Raw genomic sequence first — 23,912 nt, 5'->3', positions numbered from 1 at the left:
TATGTTCATGTGTTTGTTTAAACCCCGTGTTCTTCCTCCCCCACGGAGCAAGGAGCACTCACTTCCCTGCCTCGTCAGCAGTCTTGATTAGCTGTCTGAGCACAGATGCCTTGTTTTGATCAAGAAAATGAGCAACACCGTGGAAAGCTTCCACGTGGAGAGAAGGGGTTGAAAAGCGAACTTATCCATATATAAAAACTGATATGGATTGTAAGTTGTATTCTAAAACAAAGGCATTTCCATCTAAACTGTGCCTTTTCTGTCTAACACCTATACTTTCAAAGTTGCTGAGGCCTGGCGTTTGCTATGCGAGGCTGATGTGACTGTGTGCTGGGCTGTGGGAAGAACGGCAGGGTGTGAGTGTTCGAATCCCAGGAGGCTGAAGGCAAGAGCCAAAAATGATAGCAGCATCTCACGCCATGTCCAGCCAGCCGATAGGCGCAGGCACAAGTACAGTCGCTGCGCATCCTCACCACAACAGCAAGCACATCCAGGTGTGCGCAGCCCATCCTCCTACAAGCTGCGCTTATATCTGTTCACTTCCACACCATGGAAAGATCACTTTCTAGGCTCAAAACTCAGCTTTCTCTTCCAGGCAGTATCGTGTTACAGATATGAGCATGTTCTGTTCCCTTAACTAGATGTGACCACATTTAGAGCCTAGACGGTGTGGAGATAACCCACTTAAACTCCAAGCTGCCCTGTGAAGTGTGGCTCACACAAGCAAGCAGCCAGTGGGCAGAACTGCCTGCTGCTCTTAGTACCTGGTAGGCTAGGGGATAGGAAGGGCATTTAGCCTAGAGTCTATGTCCTATTAACTGTCTTGACAAAGTCAATTTCCATAGCGATAAGACACGCAGAAGGGTCATTTCCTGTATTTCCTGGGTCCTAGCTACATGGAAATGCCCCTGCTTGTCTGCTGTGATTGTTAAAACCATGAGCCCTCACAGGGACAACACACTCCTGGCTTAGACACTGTGAGTCTGACTGTGACAGCAGCTATCCGCTTAGCGCTGCACAGCAGCTATCCGCTTAGCGCTGCACCGTGTCTGTAGTAATGGTCAGAACAACAGAAAGCATGTGGTCTATTTCTTCCCAGAAAATTGGGCATTTTTTATATGGTGGCTCCCTTTCCTTGGAGATGAGGCCACCTACAGCAACTCAAGCTTGGCTTTGCTTGGTTGCTTTTGAGAGTGGGAATGTTAATCCATGCATCTTCTTGTGGTCTAACATGTTATTCCACAGTCCCCCAGACAGGCCTAGTGATCTCTGCACTGACACCAGGGCCTTAGAAATCCCCCTGACAGCACTTACTTTGACCAGAGTCCACCTAGGCTATAGATTCAACACCTGCACAAACAGTTGCCCCCCACTTGACACAGCAACTGTAAGGACCAAAGTGGTCTTGGTTATAAGATGTGTCATATCTTTCCAAAAAGTGATCTGAAAATCCAAGCTCCCCTGGTTAAGGGAGAACAGTTTTGCTCCTGAATGTAGCCTAGGAAATTCTTGTGTCCTCACATCTCTGCCCTGAAAGGGCCTCTCCATCTCTTCAGAAATAAAATCGGAGTGCTGGCAAGCAGGGTCACCACAGCAGGAAGTAGACTGCTTAGCATCAGAAAGGTTAGGGAGAAGGGAAAGCTGTGTTGGCCACGATGCCACAGGCCCCACCTCTGTGGGCGTGTCTAGACCACTGCAGAAAGTGGTTCACCATGAGGCCCAAGCTTAGCCTGGGAAGGAAAGCGGGGGCTTGGTAAATTTGAATCCCAGCTCTTCAAGTACCATCTGCGTGGCCATAGATAAGTTTCCCAACCTCTCAGAATCTTGTTCATCTCTCCATGCTGTTTCTCTAAGGTTCAGGTGAGATCTTGTCTGCCCTCCTACATAGCAGCTGCTACTTCTGTGCCTTCGCTTGGCAGTGCTTTAAGATGTTCTTGTGTTCTGTTTTAGTGCCTCTGCACTGTGAGCAGATACTGAACATGGCAATAGTATCTGCTTCACTGCTTGTCAGTGAACAAACCTCAGAGTTGGCCACAGAGGGGTACAGGGTAGTCACATGCTTTCTGTAAAACATTGTCTTGCAGGGATCGATGGAGTCCAGAGTCCACCCTCCATCTTTAGTCCCTCTATATCCTTCCCTGTCACTCCGTGCCCTTGGTATTGGGTGATAGCCATGCACTCAAGGGACTGAGGTAGAAGGATACTGGGTTTGAGGCCATCCTGTGCCACACCTTGTCTCCAAAGTAAGCACATGTATGCATACATGCACACATACCTGCTAATCAGCCTGCCATGTGGTCTCCTGCCTCCAGCCTTGTTTTGTAGCCATGGTGGTCTCTTCGCACCTCATCCTGGGTGCTACTGGCTAGGCCAAGCCTTATCTTTACCTTGTCTCTGTGGGACAGGAATTTGGGTCTTCTTCCTCTATCTACCTCCATTTCCAGTGGCCCTGCCCCAGCATGCAGGACAATGCAGCTGCCCCAACTTCACGCTCAAGTGTTGCCTCCTGTTCAGACCCTCTCTGGATGTTGTTCTGGTGTCCCAAGCCCCCGTATCCTCCCTGAGCCAGGGGATGGTCGTCCGTACCACACACGGACTAGCTGCTGCTGTTCTCTGAGGCATCCGTCATCTGTTCCTCTGAGACAGCTCCATCCCTGGATGTTTTCACCTGAGCTGCTGGACATGAGAGCTCCACCAGGGCCTTATCTCATGCAGATGTTTGCCTGGTGTTCAGCATTCTCACCTGAGGACTCAGCCCAGGGCCTCCTTTCTCCCTCTTTACTGCCCAGCCTCTCCCCGTGCCCCTGAAAGAAGGGTCTTGCCGTGGAAATTCCACAGAGGAAATGGCGTTTGTGTCTGGGCATTCCCTCCTCTGTGGTGATGCCCAACAGCTGTCTGCCATCTTTCAAAAATGGCAGTTAAGTCACCCCTTCGATGCTGCCTTTTGGCAATATGTGATCCCCATTTCTGAGTTCTCCGTCATCTCCTGTGTCAGACCCTTTGCTCATCCCTGCTACTTCTAAGCTTTTTGAGCGCAGCCCTCTCTCTCCTCATATGCTATGAACCTGTTTTCCTGGATGCCAGGTACAGCATGGCCAGCTTTAGAGGTGCCTCTGGCTTTGCCTTTCCTAAGGGTCACTGAGATGATGTCAGAGGTGTAACCCATAAAAGTTTGGCTAGATCGGAGCCAGTGAAGGGCACTTCCTACCTGCATCCAAGGAAATAATGTTTATTATTACATTGTTATTGTTGTTGTTGTTAATTCTCCCTTGAAATGTGTGAGGCTGGCAGATAAGACTGATTTCTCTTTGCACATGAAGTGAGATGACTCAGTTGAAGGCCTGCTCTTGCCTGAGACAAAGGCTGTTTGTCCCCATCTTTCCTACCATTGACTTGCCCCTGGGACACAGTGTCTTTAATACAGGGGTCCGTTTCCTGTTCTTATCCTGAGCAGCTCTGGGCTTTGAGATTGCCAGGCTTGATAGAGGATCCAGGGACCTGTTTTCTGGGACCTCCTGTGGTGTTTTTCCTGAGTGGCCATCCAGACCCACCATCCTAGTCCTTCTGGTCAGTATCTCCAGGCCTTCTCCCATACTCAGGAAGGATAGTGATCCTGAAGACGCTCTGGGGAGCGGCCTCCTCCCTTCACATGTCTCTGAGCCCAACATTTACAGGGCACTTGGTTGTTTGCACTGGATTGAAACTATTAAATGGTAGCAAGTGATGAAAAGGCCCAGTGACGGCAACACGCAGCTTTCTTATGAGGTGTGCTAAGAAATTCCACTGATTCTGAAGACCAGGAAGACCTGAAGAGGTACTGTCTCTGTCTTCTCAGGTTCTCTCTCCATCTTCTGCTCACTGGTCCCATAGAGAAACAGTGGTTGTAGAAATCCAGACCTTCTCCCTGCATTTCTTCTCCCCGTGTTTCTTCCCTAGTAGATGCTGTTTCCCCAGCCCATTGGAAACTGATTTCTGACCAAAAGCCCGCGTGGACTACACTTAGCCTTCTATTAGACTGTGTATTTCTACAACTTCTGTTGTCAGTAGGAAATTGTGTGTGTGTGTGGGGGGGGGGTTCTTGGGGTTTAAGTTTATATATGTGCATGTGTGCTCATGTGTTCTTGTGTGGCTGCCAGATGACAGCTGAGAGTCCTTTATTAACTTCCACTGTGCTAAAGCAGGGTCTCTCTTGTTTTCTGCCAGCTGGCCCACAAATTTCAAGGCAATTGTCCTGTCTCCACTTCCCTTCCTGTGATAGGAGTTCTGGGATTACAGATGGCATGCCGCCACATCTAGCTTTGTATGTGGGTTCTAGGATGGAACTCTGGTAATCAGGCTTGAACAGTTGAGGCTGCAACTGCAGAACCAACTCCTGGGCCCAATGTGTTTTCATTCATTCAAATATAAGTATCTCCAGAGAAACCTGCTTCCCTACCAGGAGCATGGTGAGTGCTGGGATTGGCAGCTGGAGAGCTTCCGTCCTTCAGAGAGACAGGAAAAGTGATGTAACCAAACCAGTCAGTCCCAAGTGTGCTAGACACTGTGACCATGGTAACCCAAGGAGGCAGGCTGCAGGGGCCAGTGAGCAGATACTGGGCATGAGCAGGAATTGTCTGGAAGGGGATGAAGGGAGGTGGATTTGCTGTAAACAAACCTTCCTTGCATTGCTGAAGGAAGGCCAGATATTTGGTGATTTCTACAGGCCAGTGAAGTCGGCAAAGCAAGAAAGCAAAGCCGTTTCAGCCAATGTAACAAGCATTCATAATATCGTCCAGAGAGATTTGATGTGGTTCTTCTGGAAAGCAGACAAGTCCTCTGAGCACAGAGTGCCCTGTTCTTGTAGCTCGTGTTACTGTCAGTTCACAGACATGTTACCACACTTGCCTCACCTCGAGCAGGTGACAGGCTCCATGTATTCTAGGAACATTGCTTCCCTCTAAAGTTTCCCCCAAAGCATTGAAAGTACCTGTCACTGTGTGCCTGTGACTCTTCAGTTCCCTGTTCTGTGTCCTGTTTCCCGGAGAGGTTACCCTGACATGGGTCCCTTCCCACACCACCAGCCAGAGAGCATCTCCTCTGCCTGAGTACTGCACCGTGTCCTGGTTATGTGAGCTCTGATGTGTTTCTAACCATTCGGTTCTTGCTTTGTTTCTGAAGGCTCGGCCTGACTGTTGAGAACATCATCCGTGATTGGCTTGAATGTTCCGGAATACCTAAGGTATCTGAGATAACTCTTTTAGGGACAGAGTGAAGCTTGCTGCTACACTTTCAGCCCAGGCAGTGATGCTTTTAATATGCCTATGAACGTGCTGGGCCCCGGAAGCCACAGACTTGAGTACTGTGGGGTGTCAGTGGATGTGACAGTGGCCACTGCATTGTCATCCAGAGCATGCTGGGTATTTTGGGTGGAGTCTCCAAGCAACAGTTTAATACCTGCAGCAGGTTAAGCAGCTGGCCTTGGGTTCTGCCTTGGGTATAGCCAAACAGGTGGTCTGGTTAGCCACAGCTCTTACCTGACTGGGGTGGTTGTTTTCCTTCTGACACCTGCCTTTCAGCTTCCTCTCTAGGATACGTAAGGGCCTGCATCAGGCTGCTTCTCTGCCCATTTAGTCATTGCTTTGTCTTGGGGACCCAGACTCGGTTCCCTCCACCCCTCTTTCAGGTCATGGGTAGAGAGAATCTTTACCTGCCCTGTGGGAACACCTAACTTAGAGCAGAAGGGGCTACTTATCTCCCAGGTCCATGGTTCCAGAATCTTTTGGGTAATCCCGGCTCCTCCCTAGGTAGAGTGCTGGGCTAAGGACCAGGCTTACTATTGTAGTAGGCTTTGGTGACTGTGGACAGACCCCTCTGGCAGTGAAAATTTGGCCCGGTGTTCAGGCAAGCCAGCCCCTGTGACCTGCTTATTTCTAGTTCTGTGGCTGCTTACTTGAGCTTTTACTCTGGAATGTCTGAGTGTCAATGAATGTCTGTGACCCATGAAATGCGGTGGGGGGTGTTGAGTAACCTTCAAACAAGGAGAAGCCTCACCACTAGCTCACTGGAAGGCACTGCCTTCAGTTCAGAAATGGATGCTGCCTGCTCAGCTACTTGTTTGGTTCCATCTCTCTGGGAACCAAAAAAGAAATGAAAACTAAACAAAACTGGAGAGGTGAGGCCGCTTGGGGCCTGGAAGGTAGCACTTTAAAGTCAGGAATGTATTGAGAGCCTGTGACTTCCAAACAAGATGACTCACTGAGAACCAGCCTTGCCCTGCAGTGTTTTGGGGGGGGGAGGGGGGCGTTTCTGGCAGTCTCTGTGGAGTTTGCTTCGTGGGCCTAAGCCAGGCTGTAGAAGGCTCCTAGACATTCTTGGTGTGGTTGGAAGCTCGGCCACTCCCCAGCTCCCTGCTCTGGAACAGGGCCCCTGTTTGCATCTGCTAGCCAGGAGGGAAGGAGAGTCCTGCGCCCTGAGCAGTGCATGCTCAGAAGCAGGCTGCCCCAGTTGGAGTAGGATCCTGGGCTGACCCTCCTCTTAAGAGCCGCAGGGGAGGTTGCTTCTTACAAACTGTGGAAAGGAATAAGAAAGAGTGAGATTTGCCTCTGAGCTGAACCTTTTCTTCCAAAGTTCTAGTTGCGTTAGCGACAGCCTAGCATAGACAGACTTTCTACCTTGAACCAGTGAAACCTGCTGTCAACACAGCCAGGTGCAATGAGGCTCACTGACTATAGCTGATCTTTCAGGCCCACTGGCTTCTCCCCGAGTGCTCAGCTGTTGAGGAGAAACAACCGCAGCAGACAGAATCAGGCTTGATTTGGTGCCTAGGTTTGGCTGGTGAGTGATCACAGGAGCGTCTTTTCATCACCCTCTTCCCCGGCTGCCGGTGATCTACCTGCCCTCAGCCCCTTTCACACCCCTTGTATGTTTCTTTTTGTTTCCCCTGAGACCCTGTGGTGGCAGGAGTGCACAGTGAATGGGACAGCTTGTTCTTTATGCCGTCATTATGATATGAAGTTACTAGCATGCCGGCCCTGGAGTGGCAGCACCACCCAGCAAGCTCCCTGCTCTTTGTTCTCTTCGGAATTTCTGTCCCCCGGCATTTGAATTCTCTGATGACAGAGGCCCATGTTCTGTTAGGAGGTTTCCATCCCACAGGCTACAGAGGCTTTTTGTCTTCTCAGGAAGGTCTGCCTCAACCTTCCTTTACTGCTGTGCTGAATGGAAAAATCATAAAGAAAATAAGTGGACATAGCTTCAGGAGCAGCAGAAGCAGGCATGAGACCCACAGAGACAAAAGAGCTGGAGCCCACCTCCTTAAAGAATACCTCAGCCCTGTAACGTTTGGCTTGGCAGAGACTGAACTTGTCTGTGTTCTCAGTCATGTTGCCTTTTATGATAGTTTCTCTATGAAAACATTGCAAATCTATTTTAGAATATAAAAAGCTTGTAAATACGGAAATTAAAATGGCCCAGAGGTGACTTTTATTTTTCTTTGCTGTGATCTTTGAGGCAGGGTCTGATGTAGTCCATGCTGGCCTTGGACTTTGTCACAGCTGAGGCTGCCCCACCCCCCTGTCAGTATCTTCTGAGTTCTGAGGTTCCAAATGTGTACCACTGTGGTTGGCGTCCAGAGAAAACACTTTGGTATACATCTTTGCAGCCATTATTCAGAATCTATAAGTATTATTTTGTCCTCTCTCTTCCTTTTTTTGTTTGGTTTTGAGATGCAGGAGGTGGAACTCAGGGCTCTGTGCATGGTGGATATTCTCCCTGCCGTGTATAAACTAAAAACAATAAGCTCCTGTAGCAAGGCCAAGCAGAAGCAAGGTCTAACCGTGGGGTCACTGCTGCATCAGACAGACAGCCTCCTGTGAGCCTCAACGCCTGCTCTCTGTGCTGTGCAGTAGGTACCCAGCCTCTTAACAGTAAATGAGAACTTTATTCAAAGAGCTTTAGACGGCACTTTCCTTTTTCGTTTGTATAAGATAGAGAGCAAATGGCCATGCTGCTTCCTGAGAAATGGTACGAGACCAAGTTTGTCGGCTCCCCAACCCATCTGGGAATAGTATACAGCTGTCTCCTGGTGTCCGCCAGGGATTGGTTCCAGAACCCACCTGCGGATACCCAGCCCTTCTGTACAGTGTCTTAGTGTGTGCCTACAGCCATCTTGAACTCCCTGGCTGCCATGACGCCATTGCCCAGATATTTAACGGGCACACGATATCGGTGCCGTGCATGCTTGTTTCTTCTCATGCCTGCCCTAAGACCCTCCTCGCTCACACAGTCAGGTTTCCACCTCCCTTGTGACGTTTCTGTGCAGAGCACTAGCGATGGCCTCTCACCATCCAGGTTCTTTGGGTCTCCTTGGTTTAACTGCTACAGATCCTCTGAAGCCTCCTCTCATTCTAATATTCTTCCTCAGCTTGTCAAGTCCTGAGGTCCCTGTGTAAGCAAACCCTCACTCCCATTCCCCGGAACCTGCACACAGTTCCTCAGCTGTGTTTTGCCTGGGCTAGTGCAATAGCTAATTGCTCACGTGACAGCCAAGCCCTTTTCTTTCAATCTGTTTGTCATCCATGTTGATTTCAAGTGAGTTTCCCCCAAACATAGTTCAAATCCGTTCTCAATGAAGCTCTCTCCATTGGCAGTGTGCTGAGGATGCTCTCTGGCCTACTGGGTGGTGCTGTCCTGTTCAGAGCTGTTTGTCCCAGCTCTAGGCATACATAGGCAGCCATAACTGCCAGACCCCAGACATCAGTCTCTTTCACACACGCTCTTTCCTGTCTAGCCAGTCTTCTGTCTCCTGTTTTGAATCCATCATAACTGGCTTTATGTTGTTGCTATTTGTGTGTCTCGGGCTGCCTCTTATCCTCCCTCCCAGGAAGAGGTTACATCCGATCATCCCCACATGACTTACCATGATGACCCTGCCTCCTTTCTTCTGCTGAGCCCCTTGGGTAGAGCAGTGGCTGGCAGTGCACAGCATTATTCTTGAACTCTATCTATCAGACCCACACACCTAAATTTCATTTAGTTAGTTATTGAGACAAGGTCCCATTGCATAGTTGAGGCTGAGCTAAAGCTTGTCATGTAGCCCAGGCTGGCCTGAGACACACAGACCCTGAGGTTGTGTCAGGGTTCCTGACAAGGTTCTGCCTCCTGAGTGTTGGTTTGCAGCCCTGCACCAACACTTGGCCTGAGTGACTGAATCTTAAATCTAATCTAATTTTTCTAAATTTAAAAGCTACTAAGTCTATTATTGCTTGACACATCTCAGGTATAATAATGACTCTACTTTTTCAACTGTAGATTTTATGAAATAAAAGTATAAACCAAATATTTCTGATTAAAATTAATATCTAAGTTGAGATTAAATGTGCAAAACATCAGCTTAAGAAGCCCCATACCAGTAAAGAAGAAGAACAACAATAAGAAGAGGAGGAGGAAGAAGGAAGGAAAGAAAGAAGGGAGGAAGGAAGCAAAAAGGAAAACAAAGTAAAACATTTCTTTAATTTTAAAAATTCTGCCACATATTGAAGTGCAGTGTTTGAGTACATGGCCTCACACGTCCTTGGTGCTTCAGGCTCTACACAGGGTCAGTCAGCTGCAGGGCAGAGTATTTGAAGCCATCTCTGAACTGAATGCCTGCAGACCTCCCGGAACAGGAATGTGCCCTCTTCAGGTTTTGAACCACTGGGACAGGTGGAAGGCAATGTGCCGTTCCTGCACCACTCTATGTAAGGGGCCGGAGTGTCTCTGGGGTTGTGTCTGCAGGAGTCATGGGCCAGTCCTTCAGATACTGTAAGATGAACTAACCTAGTAAAACTTTATCTGCTATGCCTTACTTCTAAGATGTAGCAACTGCATTGAGTGTCATGGGGCATGCCTATAATAATTGCAGCCCTGAAACAAGGAAGATCACGAGTTTCAGTCATGTGTGGACTACAGAGCAAGTCTCTGAAAAAACAACAAAATTACAGCTAAAAAATTAATAATTAAAACGTTTCCGTGTGTGGTGTGTGTATGTGTATATGCACTTGTGTGTTGGGGGGAGCCTGTACATGCAACTACGGTGGCCAAGGGTTAACACCCAGTATCATCTTCTATCACTCTCTGCCTGGGTTTTTTAAGACTTACTTTTGTTTGTGTATGTGCATTTGAGTGTGTGTGTGTGCGCGCGTGCACGCGCGTGTGCATATATGCACTGTGTCAGATCACCTAGAGCTAGAGTTACTGTCAGTATTGCATCACCAGCATGGGTGCTGGGAACTGATCTTCAGTCTTATGCAAGAGCTCACTGAACCTGGAGCTCATCCATCGTCCAGACTAGCTGCCCACCAGACTCCTGAGATCTACTCTTGCCTCTGCCCCAGCACTGAGACAGCAGGTGCTTGCCTCCATCCCTCCCCACTGCCGCAGCCGAGATGCTTAACTGCTGTGTGTGTTCTTGAGTGGAACTGTTCTCATGGCCTCTGTGTGTGTGGTGTTGAGCAGAACTGTTATGCAGCTGTTAGTTGGGTTAACATGTGAGTCATCATACCTTAAAGTCATCCACAGAGTAGACCTAAGTGACTCTATCTCAAGTTTATAAAGTCTGTGAGTCAAAGAAGATAAGAAATCCAGGCCTCTGTTGCTTATCCACAAGTAAAGAGTTGGTCTGCAAAGTTCAAGCAGGCCGCTCAAAGACAGGAATGACTTCTCACCTTGTTTCTGCTCTCGATTTCCACTGCTCGTCATCTTGTTCCCAGAGGTCTGAACAAGTCCTCACCCTAATTTAAGAGAACCTCGGCTCCATCTGCACCTACCCCTTCTCAGAACTACGCACCCAGCAGTAGCGTCAGAACCAGCAGAAGCGAGGGCAGCGCAGAGGACAGTGAGGCACTGTCGAGCAGGCTGCATCGTAAGTCCCGGAAAGGGCAGAGATCCACCTCAATTCCCACACTGCCTGAGTTCAGAACCGTGAACAGAAGGTTATTTTGCCATCTTGGGGAAGTGCTGCTACTTTTCCAAATAAATGTCTGGAAATTGCCAGAGGTCACACAAGCCAACAATGGAAGACGGGAGCCCTTCAGGAGAAATAGGGGAGTCACAGGACTAAGGAAAGGTGGTGGGGTCTACTGCAGATGCTTGTGTTCTCAGAGCCAAGGATGGGCTTTCTGGGTAGAGAATGCCAGCTTGGAAGCGTTCTGTTGCATGCTCATATAATGTTTTCTGGATAATAATAGAGGCTATTAGAATACTTAATCCCAGGGCCTAATGGTGGCTTCAGGCCAGTGAGAGGCCCTGTACCAAAGGAGGGGAGCGGCCTTCATGAGGATGACCTCAGGCCTCCATCCACCACAGACGTGTATATGCACATACATGCACCCGTACCTGCATGTATAATTGCATACACAGTAAGAGTGAATAAGGAGCCTTGTAGAGCAAGCCAGCTGATGTAAATGCCCATTTTATAGTGCCCAGATCCCGGCAAGGATAGGAGAGGGCCCCAGAGAATCTGATAGTGGAACCAAGAGCAAAAGTCTGTGTCTCTTAGAATTGCAGATTGAGCACTATGCCATCTGTGTTGGTGGACATGTGCTGGTAAGGCCCACATCCAAGGCTTCATGTGTACTGGTCACGTGCCTCACCCTTGAGCTGCTATTTTTAGCAACTGAGCATGTATTTTTAAAGCGAGCTAATAGGATGTGTGTGTGATTCATGTGAGAGAGGCTTTCTCGGTTAAAGAACATTAGAGAACTTTTTCCTTGAAGAAAAAAAAAGTGAAAATTCTAAACTAGGCCAAATCGATGCAGATACATTCAGACATGTGGCGCCAGCGGAAAGAAATCAAGTATTTGTTTAGTAAACTAAAATAAATCTTTTGTGCCTTTTGAGGCAGAAGAAAAAGGAAGCCAGAGTAATAGGCTTCGGAAAGGTGGAGAACAAGGCAGGGTAACGCTTTCCTGTGATCCCAACGGGGGCAGAGGCAGACTAGGGCTAGAGCCAGATCCTAGCTCAAACAAGAAGAGAGAGATGGAGTTGGTGGTGAGTGGTTCAAGTGATTTATTAGAGAGGCTGAGTCCCTGCTAGAAAAATGGTCCCTGATGGCTTGGGTCAGAGACCACTGGTCATCAGGACCACTCAGGAGACAAGTTAAAGCTCAGCCCGTTCCCACTCATTCACAAGCCAGCAAGCTTGTTGTGTAAGCTAGCATGTGATGGCACTCACGTGATGCCCCTCCAACTCTACCATGCTGCTCACAACAAGCAAGAAAACCCTGTAGGATTTCTCTGTAAGGAGGCTTCGTGGAGCGAGCTCTTTAGAGAGGAACGTGTAAACTCAAAGAACTGGGACGAAGAGAGCTGCTGAGAGAGTAAGTCTGTCATTGGAGCCCCCCAGTGCTTTGTAAAAGCCGCCCCAGTCCCTCTGGTTAGCTTGTCCTCTTCATCCCTGTTCCTCAGAAGCATGATGTCCTTCCTGAGTTCGACGAGCAGGCCAGTGAGCTCAGGCCTTGGTGCTGCCCCACGTCACCTGGCCTCATCGCACCTCTTGATGGTAAAATCAGCATCCGGGAGTTTGAGGCAGTGGCGCCCGGTGGGGCCTTCCTCAGTATACAGGGCATCTTGTTCCATCTCCTGCCACCGGAGTATTCTGCTTCTAGAGAACAGAACCATTCTTCCTTCTCCATTGTGAAGAACCTTTATATGGTACCAGATAGATTTGATGTTCGCATGGTGCGTTTGTTGGGCACACCTCCTCTACTTTATCTTTTCCAGTTGGCACAACTTTCTGTCCACCTTAGAATTGCCAAGTAGGGACCTGTCCTGGAGAGCCATGCCTACTTTCCTCGCCCTGGTAAGATGAGCCCCATGAGAAGTGCCCTTGCAGGTCTAGTTAATGGCACAGCCAAGGCCCAGACTATGGTCTTTTGTAATTTTTAGTGGTGTTTTTAACCTAACAACTCAGCATGGCTCCATCTTTGCTTTTGGTGCACCTAGGCACACAGCAGAGGGCCGTGAGCCATGGTGTTTGCTTCTTCTCACCCTGCAGGCTTCTCCAGATAATATGATGGACATGCAGAACTCTTCTCTTAGTGGTCTGTAAAGGTCAGCCCTGTGTGTGGACTGGAGCTTAGCATGGGAAATGCGGACTTTTAGTGTCCCAAGAGCTCATTGTTTCTGGTATGAGTGGCTGCAGATTAGCTTGCTTTGGCATCTTCCCTTGAAGTAGAAACCAGATTAGATGGCAAATATCAAACCATCAAAATAAACAAATGAGAAGAGGCAAATGGTCATAAAACCATCTTTCCTCATCAGCTACAGCACTGAAGGGAAGTTATCCGCATCTCTTGACTTTCAGTGCTGAGTTCTCAGCTCAGGTCCTCGGCTCCTGTCCTCTGTGCTGAGAGCAGGCAGCAGAGGAGCACAGGTGGCAGCCAGCCCAACCAGTAGACACACAGGGTAGGTCAGTGGTTGTCAGACCCCCAAAGTCCACACGGGTTTACAAAAGGGCAGTGTGGGAATTAATGCTCCTAATGAGAGTTTTGGTCATTCATTCAGCAGAGGCCCTGTCCTTCCAGGTGTGTCCTTGTGTCCTCTGCCCACGTCCTACCTCTGGTCCATTATCCCAGCGTAAGGTCCAAGTGGTTTGACACATCAAGTGCAGGATGATGTCACTGCAGTGAATGAGCAAGAGTGCAGGCTGGGTGAAGGGTCAGCTGTATCTCCTTCAAGGTGATGGTTTCACAGGCCACTGTACTGTGAGACTCTGATAAGCAGTGTTGCTACTGTACTGGTAGTTCAGATGTTGGATATAGCTTGGAGCAGCTTTCTTGCCACTGAGCTCTGAGGCACTGAGTGGACCCTCGTTTGATACCTCACTGCTTCTGGACCACACTGCTCTTGCGTTGTAGGTGTGCCTGGTCACCTCTAAGAGGAGAGCCTTTCTCTCCTTGGAATCTGAATTATGCTGGGTTTGAGACCCAGTGTGGCGGTTGGGAGGAATTTCACCTCCCTGGGTAGTGGTGTTCTATAAACTTTATCAAGAAACACTGTTTCTACTTGTTTGTTAGCCTTCCAGAGATGAATTCCTACAGATGGGTAAACACCATAGGCCACCTTCCTGAGAGGGAGAAGAGCAAACAGCTCCTTGATGGCTTTTTCTCTACACGTGCTGGGGATAATGTTGCTGAAGGACAGGTCGAATCCAGAAGACGCCTCCCATAGTCTGGCTTTCTGTTTAAATCACTAGACTATTTACTGCTTACAAAGCGAAACACGCTGAACCAGCGCTATGCTGCCCACGTTTACGAGAAACTGCCACTCTCACAGCAGAGCGCCGTGGCGGTCCTTACGTTGAAAAAGCAGAACCTATTTGGGGTTGGGATGATCAAACCCAGATGCTTTTCTAAAATTATATTTTCAGTGCATTTATATGTCTGTTACAAAGTGTGCTACATGCTAAAAATATTTTCCTTTGTAGGCCAAGGGAAATTGCAAACCACACTGAGAGAACACACTTAAGATGGTTTTTAAGTGTGCTGAGGGCACCCTGGTTATTACCGGCCTCAGTTTTACAACCCACCACCATTTGGGCCCCAAAGCTTCACAGTTCAATTCTTCTTTAATTTTAGCAACTTTATTGCCATAAAAACATTCGGGCGGGCAGCCAAAGTCAATAGGTAGAACTGAGGACTGGGGCTCCATGGCAGCAAGAGATTAGAACTCACTGGAGACGGCGCCTTCAGAGGTGCTGTGTGTGTCCTGGGATGGGGAGTCACCTCTGTCAAGCAAAGGTTTAATCTGCTTTTCTCTTCTATGCCCTTTTCCCCAGTGGTGGTGTCGCTTCTGCTCTGTGCCACCAAGCAGACCTGTGCTTGTCCTCCTGTCTGCATGCGTCATGAAGTCCATTTCTCCAGAATTCTCACTGGTCTTGCCTCCTTGAACTGTGTTTATGTGGTCACTGGTTTTGTAGTTAGGGTCATCTGCCTGGGTCTCAACAAATCTGCTAAGAAACTATGTATAAAACCCAAGAATATATAGTTGCCTACTATCCAAATGCAGTTTTTAAATCTCCAGTGTGCGAGTCTTACTCTGTCACTTTCCAACTTAGTTTTTAATACTTTTTTAATCTTATGTCTGTGTGTGTGAATATCCTGTGAGCACAGAGGCTAGAAGAGCCCATCTGACCCCTGGAGCTGGAGTTGCATGAGGTTGTGAGCCGCTGGATGTGGGGCTGGGGACTGAACTTGGATCATCTGGGATAATAGGAAGAACTCTACCTACTGAGCCTTCTCTCTAGCCCCTCCAATTTTGGGGGATTTTTGTTTGTCTGTTTGTTTGTTTTTTGAGTCAGAGTCTCTCACTAACCCTGGGGCTCGCCAGTTACTAGACTGGGGCTGGTTGTCAAGCCTCTGGGATCTCACTTATCTCTGCTGTCCACTTCTGGGGTCATAGTTCTGTTTTTATGAGTTCATGGGATCCAAATTCAAGTCCTCATGCTTTCAAAGCATGGGCTTTAACCATGGAGCCATCCCCCCAGCCCTAAGAACTGTATTTTTAAATATAACTGCATTTTTTCCTCTTTCCCCATCTTGCATATCAGCACACCCAGGAAGAAAGCAAGGCTTTGCTTGGTACATGATGCATGATACCGATGGACTTCTACCCAGAAGTCTGCAGGATAAACATTGTTGTGCCCTTTCTATAGATGAAGAAGCTGACTAGCGCATTGTGTTTCTGATGTTTGCACAGCTGTGACTTTATCACATTGATAGATTCAGAGAGCAGCGTAGTAGGGATGCTATATGGTCTTTGTTCCTGTGCTTTGGCACCACGCATTTCTGTGTATCCCAGGCTGGCCTTGAACTCTTGATTCTCCTGACTCGATGTTATGAATGCTGAGATTACAGATGTGACCACCACATCTGGCTTTGTTTCCTGTAGCAAAATATGTTTTATTGTCTTCTTTGAGAAGGGTCTAGTAGTGGGATTGTTGATTCTCCTCTGTAATAAGAGATATGAGAAAGAGAACCTGCTTCTCCTGTCTGCCACTCACCACTGGAAGGGACAGGTGCTCCTTTGCAGTGGTTCAGATGGGCCACACCTCTACAGACTCCGCCCAAGGATGCTACGTCCCTGTGGGGAGTGGAGGAGGATAGGAATTAAAGATGACTGTTCTGTCTGCTTTGGCACCGTCTCATTTCCCCCTCAGTAAAGTGTGTGTTTCCCACAGGCTCGGAGAGGTTGTGTGATGAGAATGTTCAAGAAGCAGCGACAGTGCCCTGCTCTCGGTCCTCAGAGCCGCCCCCCGCCCCCATTCCCCCCCCCCCCCCCCCCCCCCGCACCTGGGCTTCATCCCGGGACAGTGAGGCCAGATTCCCAGCACAGCTTCAACAGCAGCAACAGCCTAGTTGGTTGTGCTAGCCTGTTTTCTGGTGACCTTAAGACCTCAGATAGCAAGGAAGACAGGAAGCAAAGCTAAAGGAGACCACAGTATTTGTATAATAGGTTAAACCACAGCAGGAAAAGAGTCAGGACAAGGCGAAACCTGGTGGCAGGGCTTTCACCCAGCACACATAAAGCCTAGGGTTCCATGGGCAACTCAGAGAAGGGGAGGCCCTAGGATACTGTGGGCTTTGATCCAGTCTGAGGTACCCAACAGAAACGTGAATTGTCCGGTGGGCTTTTGCACTGTGGCTCTAAGGGGTGCAACTTTTTCCTGGTGTCTGACTGCTGGGGCACAGAAGTTGTGCTGTGTGTGGAGTGGTTGGATTGATCCCCTCCAGAGAGCAGCTATGTTTGGTATCTAGAGAACAAAGAAGACTTGCTGCTTGGCTGATCAATGTGGGATCAAGGTCACATTCCCCAGCACCCATTCTCCCACCTCCACACACAGTGGGTGGAGGCAGAGGGAGGGAGGGAGATGCGAGCTCTGGCTTCCCTAATATGGACACTGCTGGCCCTGGGGAGCAGTAAACATTGACTTCATCCAGCCCTGGAGGACCATCTCGGGAAGAAGAGAGGGACTGGTAAGCAAGCAACCACCGGCACAGGTCCTTGCGTTGTTTTCCCGGAACACCCCCTACCATGGAGTGTTTGGTGAACAATACCCTAGAAACTGGCTTTCTGTCATAATTATTCATAGTACAGTCAGCAACCATAGTCTCCAAAAGGTGGCAGATTTTACATTCCTCTGTGTATGAGAGATTTTTATACTTGTTAATAGAGATGATTCAGGCCCAGTATTCTGTTTGCAAATTGTGACTTGTTTAGGTTCCTTTTGGAGACCTGATGGCAGGCAGTCTAGTCCGAGTGGGAAGATTTTATTAAAGTATAGATCTTTCTGGAGCCCTAGACTCCCTGGACAGCCCCTCCTTAAGGGGTACACGAAGCAGTGGCATGCCCTTACACACATGCTTCTGTATGCTGTACAGCACCGTACCATATCAGCCCCCAGGAAGTGATGGGAAGATACCCACGTGTGCTGTCAGCTTTCCACCTAATAAAATACAACTGTACCATATGTCTGTGCCTGTGCCTTTGGGGAGATGTTTGTCATTATTTCTCCCAGAGCACATGCATGCATGTGCGTGCCTGTGAGTGTTTTCTAAGCAAGGGAACCCATTTCGTCAGAGCAGGCTGCCCACACCTCAAGGAAGTCAGCTAGCATGGGCTACTCTTTAATGGAGCAATCCCTCTAAACACAGAGAAGGATCTTTTTCCATTGGATAGACTTCCCCCGGATCCTAAGCTAGCTCTGTAATCAGACCATGGAAAGTGTGGCCAGTATTATAGGTCAGCATCAGACCAGGCCACCTGAAGACAAATGCTAAAATCTCAGTGCAGGAACCAGAAGTGTATTAACCCAGAGTCTCACGGGGACTGCTTGCTTCTGTGAGGAAGGACCATGGGAATCTTGTTTTAAGTCTTTTCGTGTGCATGTCTAATGCATGGCTGAGTTTATTCCTAACTACATGCTATGGGAAATGCTCCCTGTCTCAACCCATCAGCCCGTCCTCCTCATCACCATGCCCCCTTCTGCCCATGGGAACCTGCTGTCACAGAACATGGTATGTGGTCACTCTCTGTTTTATTGGCTTTCAGAGTTGGATTCTCTCCCAAGCATCTGTATTTTTGGAAGCTATTAGATATGGGCCATCATTTAAACCACCCAATTTAGTGGTTCTCGGCACTGTTGACACATTGAGATCGCTAAAAAAGAGGAGCTTAAGATGACTTTGTGGTATAAATCTTAGTGGTCACCTATATGGTGTGATTTGTTACACCCCCCCACCACAACACACTGCCTCTTACACATCAACACACCTCAGCACACCCCAACACACCCCACACACCACCTCTCATACATCAATATACCCCAACATACCCCAATACATCCCATACACCCCAACACATTGCCTCTCACACCCCAACACACCCCAGTGCATCGCCTCTTACACATTAACACACCCCAACATACCCCAATACACTTCAACACCACAATACATCCCACACACCCCAGCACACCACCTCTCACTCATCAACACACCCCAATGTATCGCCTCTTACACATCAGCACGCCCCAACACACCCCAATACACTGCCTCTCACATATCAATACACCCCAACACACCCCCACACACCCCAACACACTGCCTCTCACATATCAACACACCCCAACACACCCCAATGTATCGCCTCTCACATATCAACACATTGTAATACACCCCACACACTCCAGCACACCCAACATACCCCACACACCCCAACACACCGCCTCTCACATGTCAGAGGTGGGAACCACAGGTGGAAAACCCCATATGTAATTTTGTATTTCACCTATGACCTTTCTGTAAGATTATAGTGTCTGGGAGTAAATGTCAAGGTCACATAAAGAATTACAGTCAGGGGCTAGGGCGATGGCATAGTCAATAAATCCACAGAACACTTGTAAGAAAGCCCAGCACTGGGGAGGAAAGAGCCTGTAGCTACCTTGTCCAATGAGGGTCTCCAAAGCTGATGTGAACAGCTCCCAAGGACCAGCACCTGAAGTTGACCTCTGACCTCCACATGGACATGCATACGTGCATGTGTGTGTCTGTATATTCACACATTAAAGATCTATAGCCACACTCCTGATGAAGGATGTAGGATGATGTCTCTTCCAGCAGACGTTAGAGGGTTGGATTATATTCTATGGTCCATGTTTTGATGTGGAGTTAACTGGATCCACAGAATAAACAAGGATTTTAAGTGATGCTCCCTTGTTCCATCAAGACCTAAGGCCAGGCCAGATGAAGTGCTAAAGGCACTGGAATTACCCTGACCCGGTGTCTCCATGCTTAAGCTGATACCTTGTGAGACGCAGGTGGGGCAGCTTGGGTGTCCAGTGCTGTGTAAACCACTCCTGTTGGAGCTGGGCTGTCCTGGTTTTCTACCAGTTACCAAGGCTCTGTGGTCTCTCATGGCTGGTACTTCAGTCTTCAGGTCCAGCCCTTCGGGTTCTAGTAGCTGCCTTGCTGCTTGTTTTTGATAGTTACACCTTGATATGTAACAGCTGCTTCCTGTCTTGAGTACCCAAATGTGGCATTGGATTACTGCCCTCCGTGAGAAAGATGGCTTAGAGATGCCAGACAGCTATTGGATCCAGACCCTGACAGAGTGTCCAGGTGTTTGTAACAGCATCCATGTTTCTGCGTCAGTGTGGTGTCCTGCTCTTCTCGTTTGCAGTAGGGTCTCCATCATGCTTGTGTGTCCAGTGTACATCCTCCCTGCCAGCTTTGGTACCATTCAGATAAGACATTGGGTCTGTCAGCATTTTTCTGACACCCGTGTGTTACATTCTGGTGGTGTTTCCTAATATTTTCTCAGACATTTGTAGAGAATATAATCATCATCATATGACCTTAGCTTTACACAAAATGTCCAAGTGCTGTGCTGATGGAGAGAAAGGCTGGAAACATGGCATTTTCCCAGTCCATCAAGGAGAAATGGAGATTAAAGGGGAAAATTAAAATCCCAATACTTTATTTATCATTGTCTCTCCTGCCCAAAATGGAGCTAAGGCTGCTTCCAAAGCAGATAGATACTGCAGAATTTGGCAAGAAGATGGGCAAGGAGCATAGTTAATATTCCGCAAACTGTCCCTGAGGTTCCTATCCTGGCTAAGGAGAGTCCCCAGCACCAAGTATTGGGGAAGATTGATAAACTAGTTTTGAGAAGGTGAAAACCAGGAGCCTAGTCTGACCACTCCTGACACTGATACCAGAGAGAAGTAAAAATGCCAAAGGCAACAGCCCTCTTCCTGGTAAGCACAGCTGTGAGTTTATGTCTCTCCATAAGGGACAATCGCTTCTCGCCAGACTTGCATGGTGAGAGGCCATTCCTAGAGCACAGAAAGATGAAGGCCAAGGCCAGATTTATGGAGGTCTGACTGAACCTAAGAATGAACTCTTATGTCCCTTGTGGAAGTTTAAACAGCAGTAGTGCAGGAATACATGGGAAGTGTGTGTGGGTGTGTGTGTGGGTGTGTGTGTGTGTGGGTGTGATTTATTTATTGATTTATATTATTTTTTTAGTAGCAGCACTATTAGTTACCATATTGGAGAGGATCATGGGGTGGTTGTCTTGGGGCAGAGAGTACAGCTCAGTAGAGGAGTCCTTGCTTAGGGTACATAATGCAAGGCTCCTTCCTCGGTACTAAAAGTATAAGGGGGAGAGCATCTTACACATTGTCCAGTTGGTTGTGCTCTGCAGAGGGTTCTGGGTACGCAGATGAATTCAGGGCTGCACTTACAGGCAGGAAAATGTAAGTCTGGGCAGGGACCAGAGCCCACAGTGGGCTGTCTGGTACGAGCCACACGTCTCTTCTGAAAATAATGCTGTGGAATCACACTCACCTAGCAGGGCTAAAATCCCCAACACTGATGGAGCAGGCAGTACCATGCAAGCTATGTGCAATTCTTATAAACTCAGGGGAAGTAGGCATGAGGCCTGTTACATTCTTGCAGATTTAAAGCTGTAACACTTTGTCAGTCAGCCCTTACTCCTGACTTGTTCCTGCTGCTTACTCTAAAGGTCACTCTCTTTCCAGGCCCCCTGGATTCCTGCTGTTTGGTTTTCTTTTGTTGGTTTGTTTGTTTGTTACTCAGACTGGTCCAGAACTCACAGCCCTGCCACAGCCTCTGCAGTGATGACATCACGAATGTGTTAGCAACAGAGTGCTTAGCTGTTTGGGAGCCAAAGTCCTCAGCTTCCCTCTGCAGATGGTTCTCCCCTGGCTTTGCCTAGGGAAGCATAATTTTCTGTCTGTCGGAATAATTAAAGGGCTCCCCATGTTTACCCTACGGGGTTTCCTGTGGGCTCTACTCACTCCTCTGTATTGTGCTTCATTCACCATATAGAAGCAGGAAGAGAACACCCACCCCTATCAATACGAGATTGGCATCACTGCCTTTTCCTGTGAGAGGAATAACTTCCTCTTCCACCAAAAAGAAAAAAAAATTGAAAAAGAAACCCCAAAGCGACGTCCTCTGAAAATAATCTCCAGTTTCTGCTTTGAGCACGGGTTTGTTTGAAAGCAGAGGCATTTCCTCGGGCTCTGAAATTGCCTTTGACTGTTAGAAACTGCTTTGACAAAAAGTTCTTAAGAAAAACTTCCTTTCTAAATATGCCTGTCAACTAGCTGAGGCATTTAAAAAGATAGAATTCAAGCATAAAGTGGTCCATTTTTAAAAGATAGCTTGGAAGTGCATTTGCCACTCTGGAAGATGCTAGACTATTCATCCCCAACCGCGGAATTCAGTGTTTTTAAAGGCTTCTCCACAGCCTGCTGACATTTATATCAACTCATAAGCAAGGAGGGATTTAAGTAAACAGAAGAGAAATGCGCTCAGGTTGTGTTGAACAATAAAAACACTAATTTTTCTAGTGTTACATTTCATTCTGACTTTAGCCCCCCAACACCATTCTGAGCTGTAATTTGAATTACTGGTTACAGGGACCTTTCATTTTCTGTTTTTGTTTTTTACATCATTTTAGAACTGTGTTCCTTTTTAGAAAATTCAAATGTATAATTTTGTGCTTCTTACAAACGGTGATATTCTAGCAGTTAAAGAAATTGGAGTTAGAGAAATAATCATCATAAGACACACACACACACACTTGAACTGTGTGCCGGGTGTTCCTCTGTCCCTATGTACTTCATTCACTTTAAATAAACCTTTATTACATTTATTTATTTAGCATGTGAATGTGTGTTGGCACAGGTACCATGGTGTGTGTGAAGGTCAGAGGAAAACCTTTGGGAGTCAGTTCTCTTCTTCCACCACATGGCTCCTGGGGATGAAACTAAAGTTGTCAGGCTTGGTAGCGAGTGGTTTTATCCACTGAGCTATCCAGTTCCATTCGCTTTTAAAACATGGAATGTTTGTTGTGTGATGGGCAGTACTTTTAGACAGAAATCAAGAACAAAACAACAGGATGTTACCCTTCCAAGTGTGCTTAGGAGGTCGGCATTTGATCGGTTAATAATAAGAATAAGTAATAGGGTGGTAAGATGGCTTAGTGGGTGAAGGTGGGTACCACCAAGGCTGACAACCTGAGTTCTGTCCCCAGACCCCACAAGGTGTGTGTGTGGGGGACCTGACTTGGACAAATTGTCCTCTGACCTGTACACACATGGTATGGTGTATGCATGCTCACGCTCCCACACACATGTACCCACAAGATAAATTAATAAGTAGCCATAAAAATTGTACCAAACTAAGTGAGCCTAATGTAGGCTGTGGGCTTTAATTGCAGCATCTTAACACTGGCTCTTGAGACGTCAGAAATGTAGAATGTAATTGCATTTTATAGATTACACAGTAGCAATGGTAGATAATATTCTTTCTGGAGATCGGAAAATTTTAACTGCTGTAAAAATGGGGTCTCAGTGACAAAGAGGGAAGGAAGCCAATATAGGCAGGGTGAATACTGGAGAATACTAGAATTTGAACTTGATAGTGAGGAGGGATCTTTCAGATATGATACATGAGCTAAGAGCCAGAGGCAGGCAGTGTGTGTTTTCCGTAAAGCAAAGAGATGGAATTGTAATTTCCTTTGGACAGACACTCGTGGCTTCCCTGTGGAAGGGGTTGTAAACAAGGGAACACGGCGGGAGACATGCAGAGTGGATCTCAGCCTTGGAAGTTCAGGGAGTCAGAGCCCTTGTGCCCCCTGTGCTGGGCCAGGATGACCAGAGTTCCAGATCTGTCTCTCATCATCAGCAGTGGTTCTGTGGGGCTATGGATCTGAGAGCAAGCTCACATGTGTGTTTGAGATTACAATCAAATAAAATTATAAGGCAGGAAATAAAAGCCTTTAAATACTCTCCAGCCGTAACAGGTTCTCGTAGATGTCTGTGTAAACTTAGTTTATAATAGTTACCTTTCTTCCTTTTAATAAACTCTTTGCATAGAGCAGTTTGTGTTAGTGTTCCTAAAGGTGGCAAACACCCACGGGAATGACTGAATAAAACAGTGTCTGCCATGGTGAATATATATTGATTCTTGAATTATGAGCAGCATGAAGCCTGAACACTTTAACGTTCTCTTTCTGTTTAAAAATCAAGTAGATCTGCATAATGCATGTTGATAATTTATATGTTTACATGTATGCGTGCTTCCAGGCTTTCCAAATTGTTAACTATTTCTGTGCTTATAAATTTAAAAAAAATATTTCTGTGCTTTCCTCTTAAAGGAGGATAAACTTGGTTGTGACGGATTTAGCAAATGAATACACATTTTAGTACCTGGGTAATGAGGTACAAAACTGACTTCATCTACTTACGTTCTAGAGTTAGTTTTTGGTTTGGTTTGCGTTTCTAGAAATAAGAACACTGCTAAGAATCCCCCACTCGAGCAGGCCTGTTGTTTATTTTAGGACATAGGCATCTTTAGTGGCCACATG

At 47.5% G+C, this 23,912-nt stretch overlaps 1 protein-coding gene across 2 annotated transcripts in view; it reads left to right on the top strand.

Annotated features, from left to right (window-relative positions):
• LOC121453545 (aminopeptidase O-like) overlaps positions 1-23,912 on the top strand; it is a 226,130-nt gene that overhangs the window by 137,543 nt on the left and 64,675 nt on the right. For both annotated transcript variants that reach the window (XR_005975027.1, XM_041660416.1), the window contains exon 10: positions 5,158-5,218. Coding sequence is in view for 1 of the 2 variants with exons in the window: in XM_041660416.1 (XP_041516350.1) it covers positions 5,158-5,218 (61 nt within the window). In the remaining variant the exon portion in view is untranslated. The remainder of the gene's footprint in view (positions 1-5,157; positions 5,219-23,912) is intronic.

The sequence above is a fragment of the Microtus oregoni genome, unplaced genomic scaffold (assembly GCF_018167655.1).
Source record: "Microtus oregoni isolate MIOR12 unplaced genomic scaffold, Mior012 000011F_ref0000422, whole genome shotgun sequence".
In the NCBI taxonomy this organism is placed as follows: domain Eukaryota; kingdom Metazoa; phylum Chordata; class Mammalia; order Rodentia; family Cricetidae; genus Microtus; species Microtus oregoni.
The sequence above is the reverse complement of the archived record's forward strand: the minus strand, read 5'-3'. Positions and strand labels throughout refer to the sequence as shown.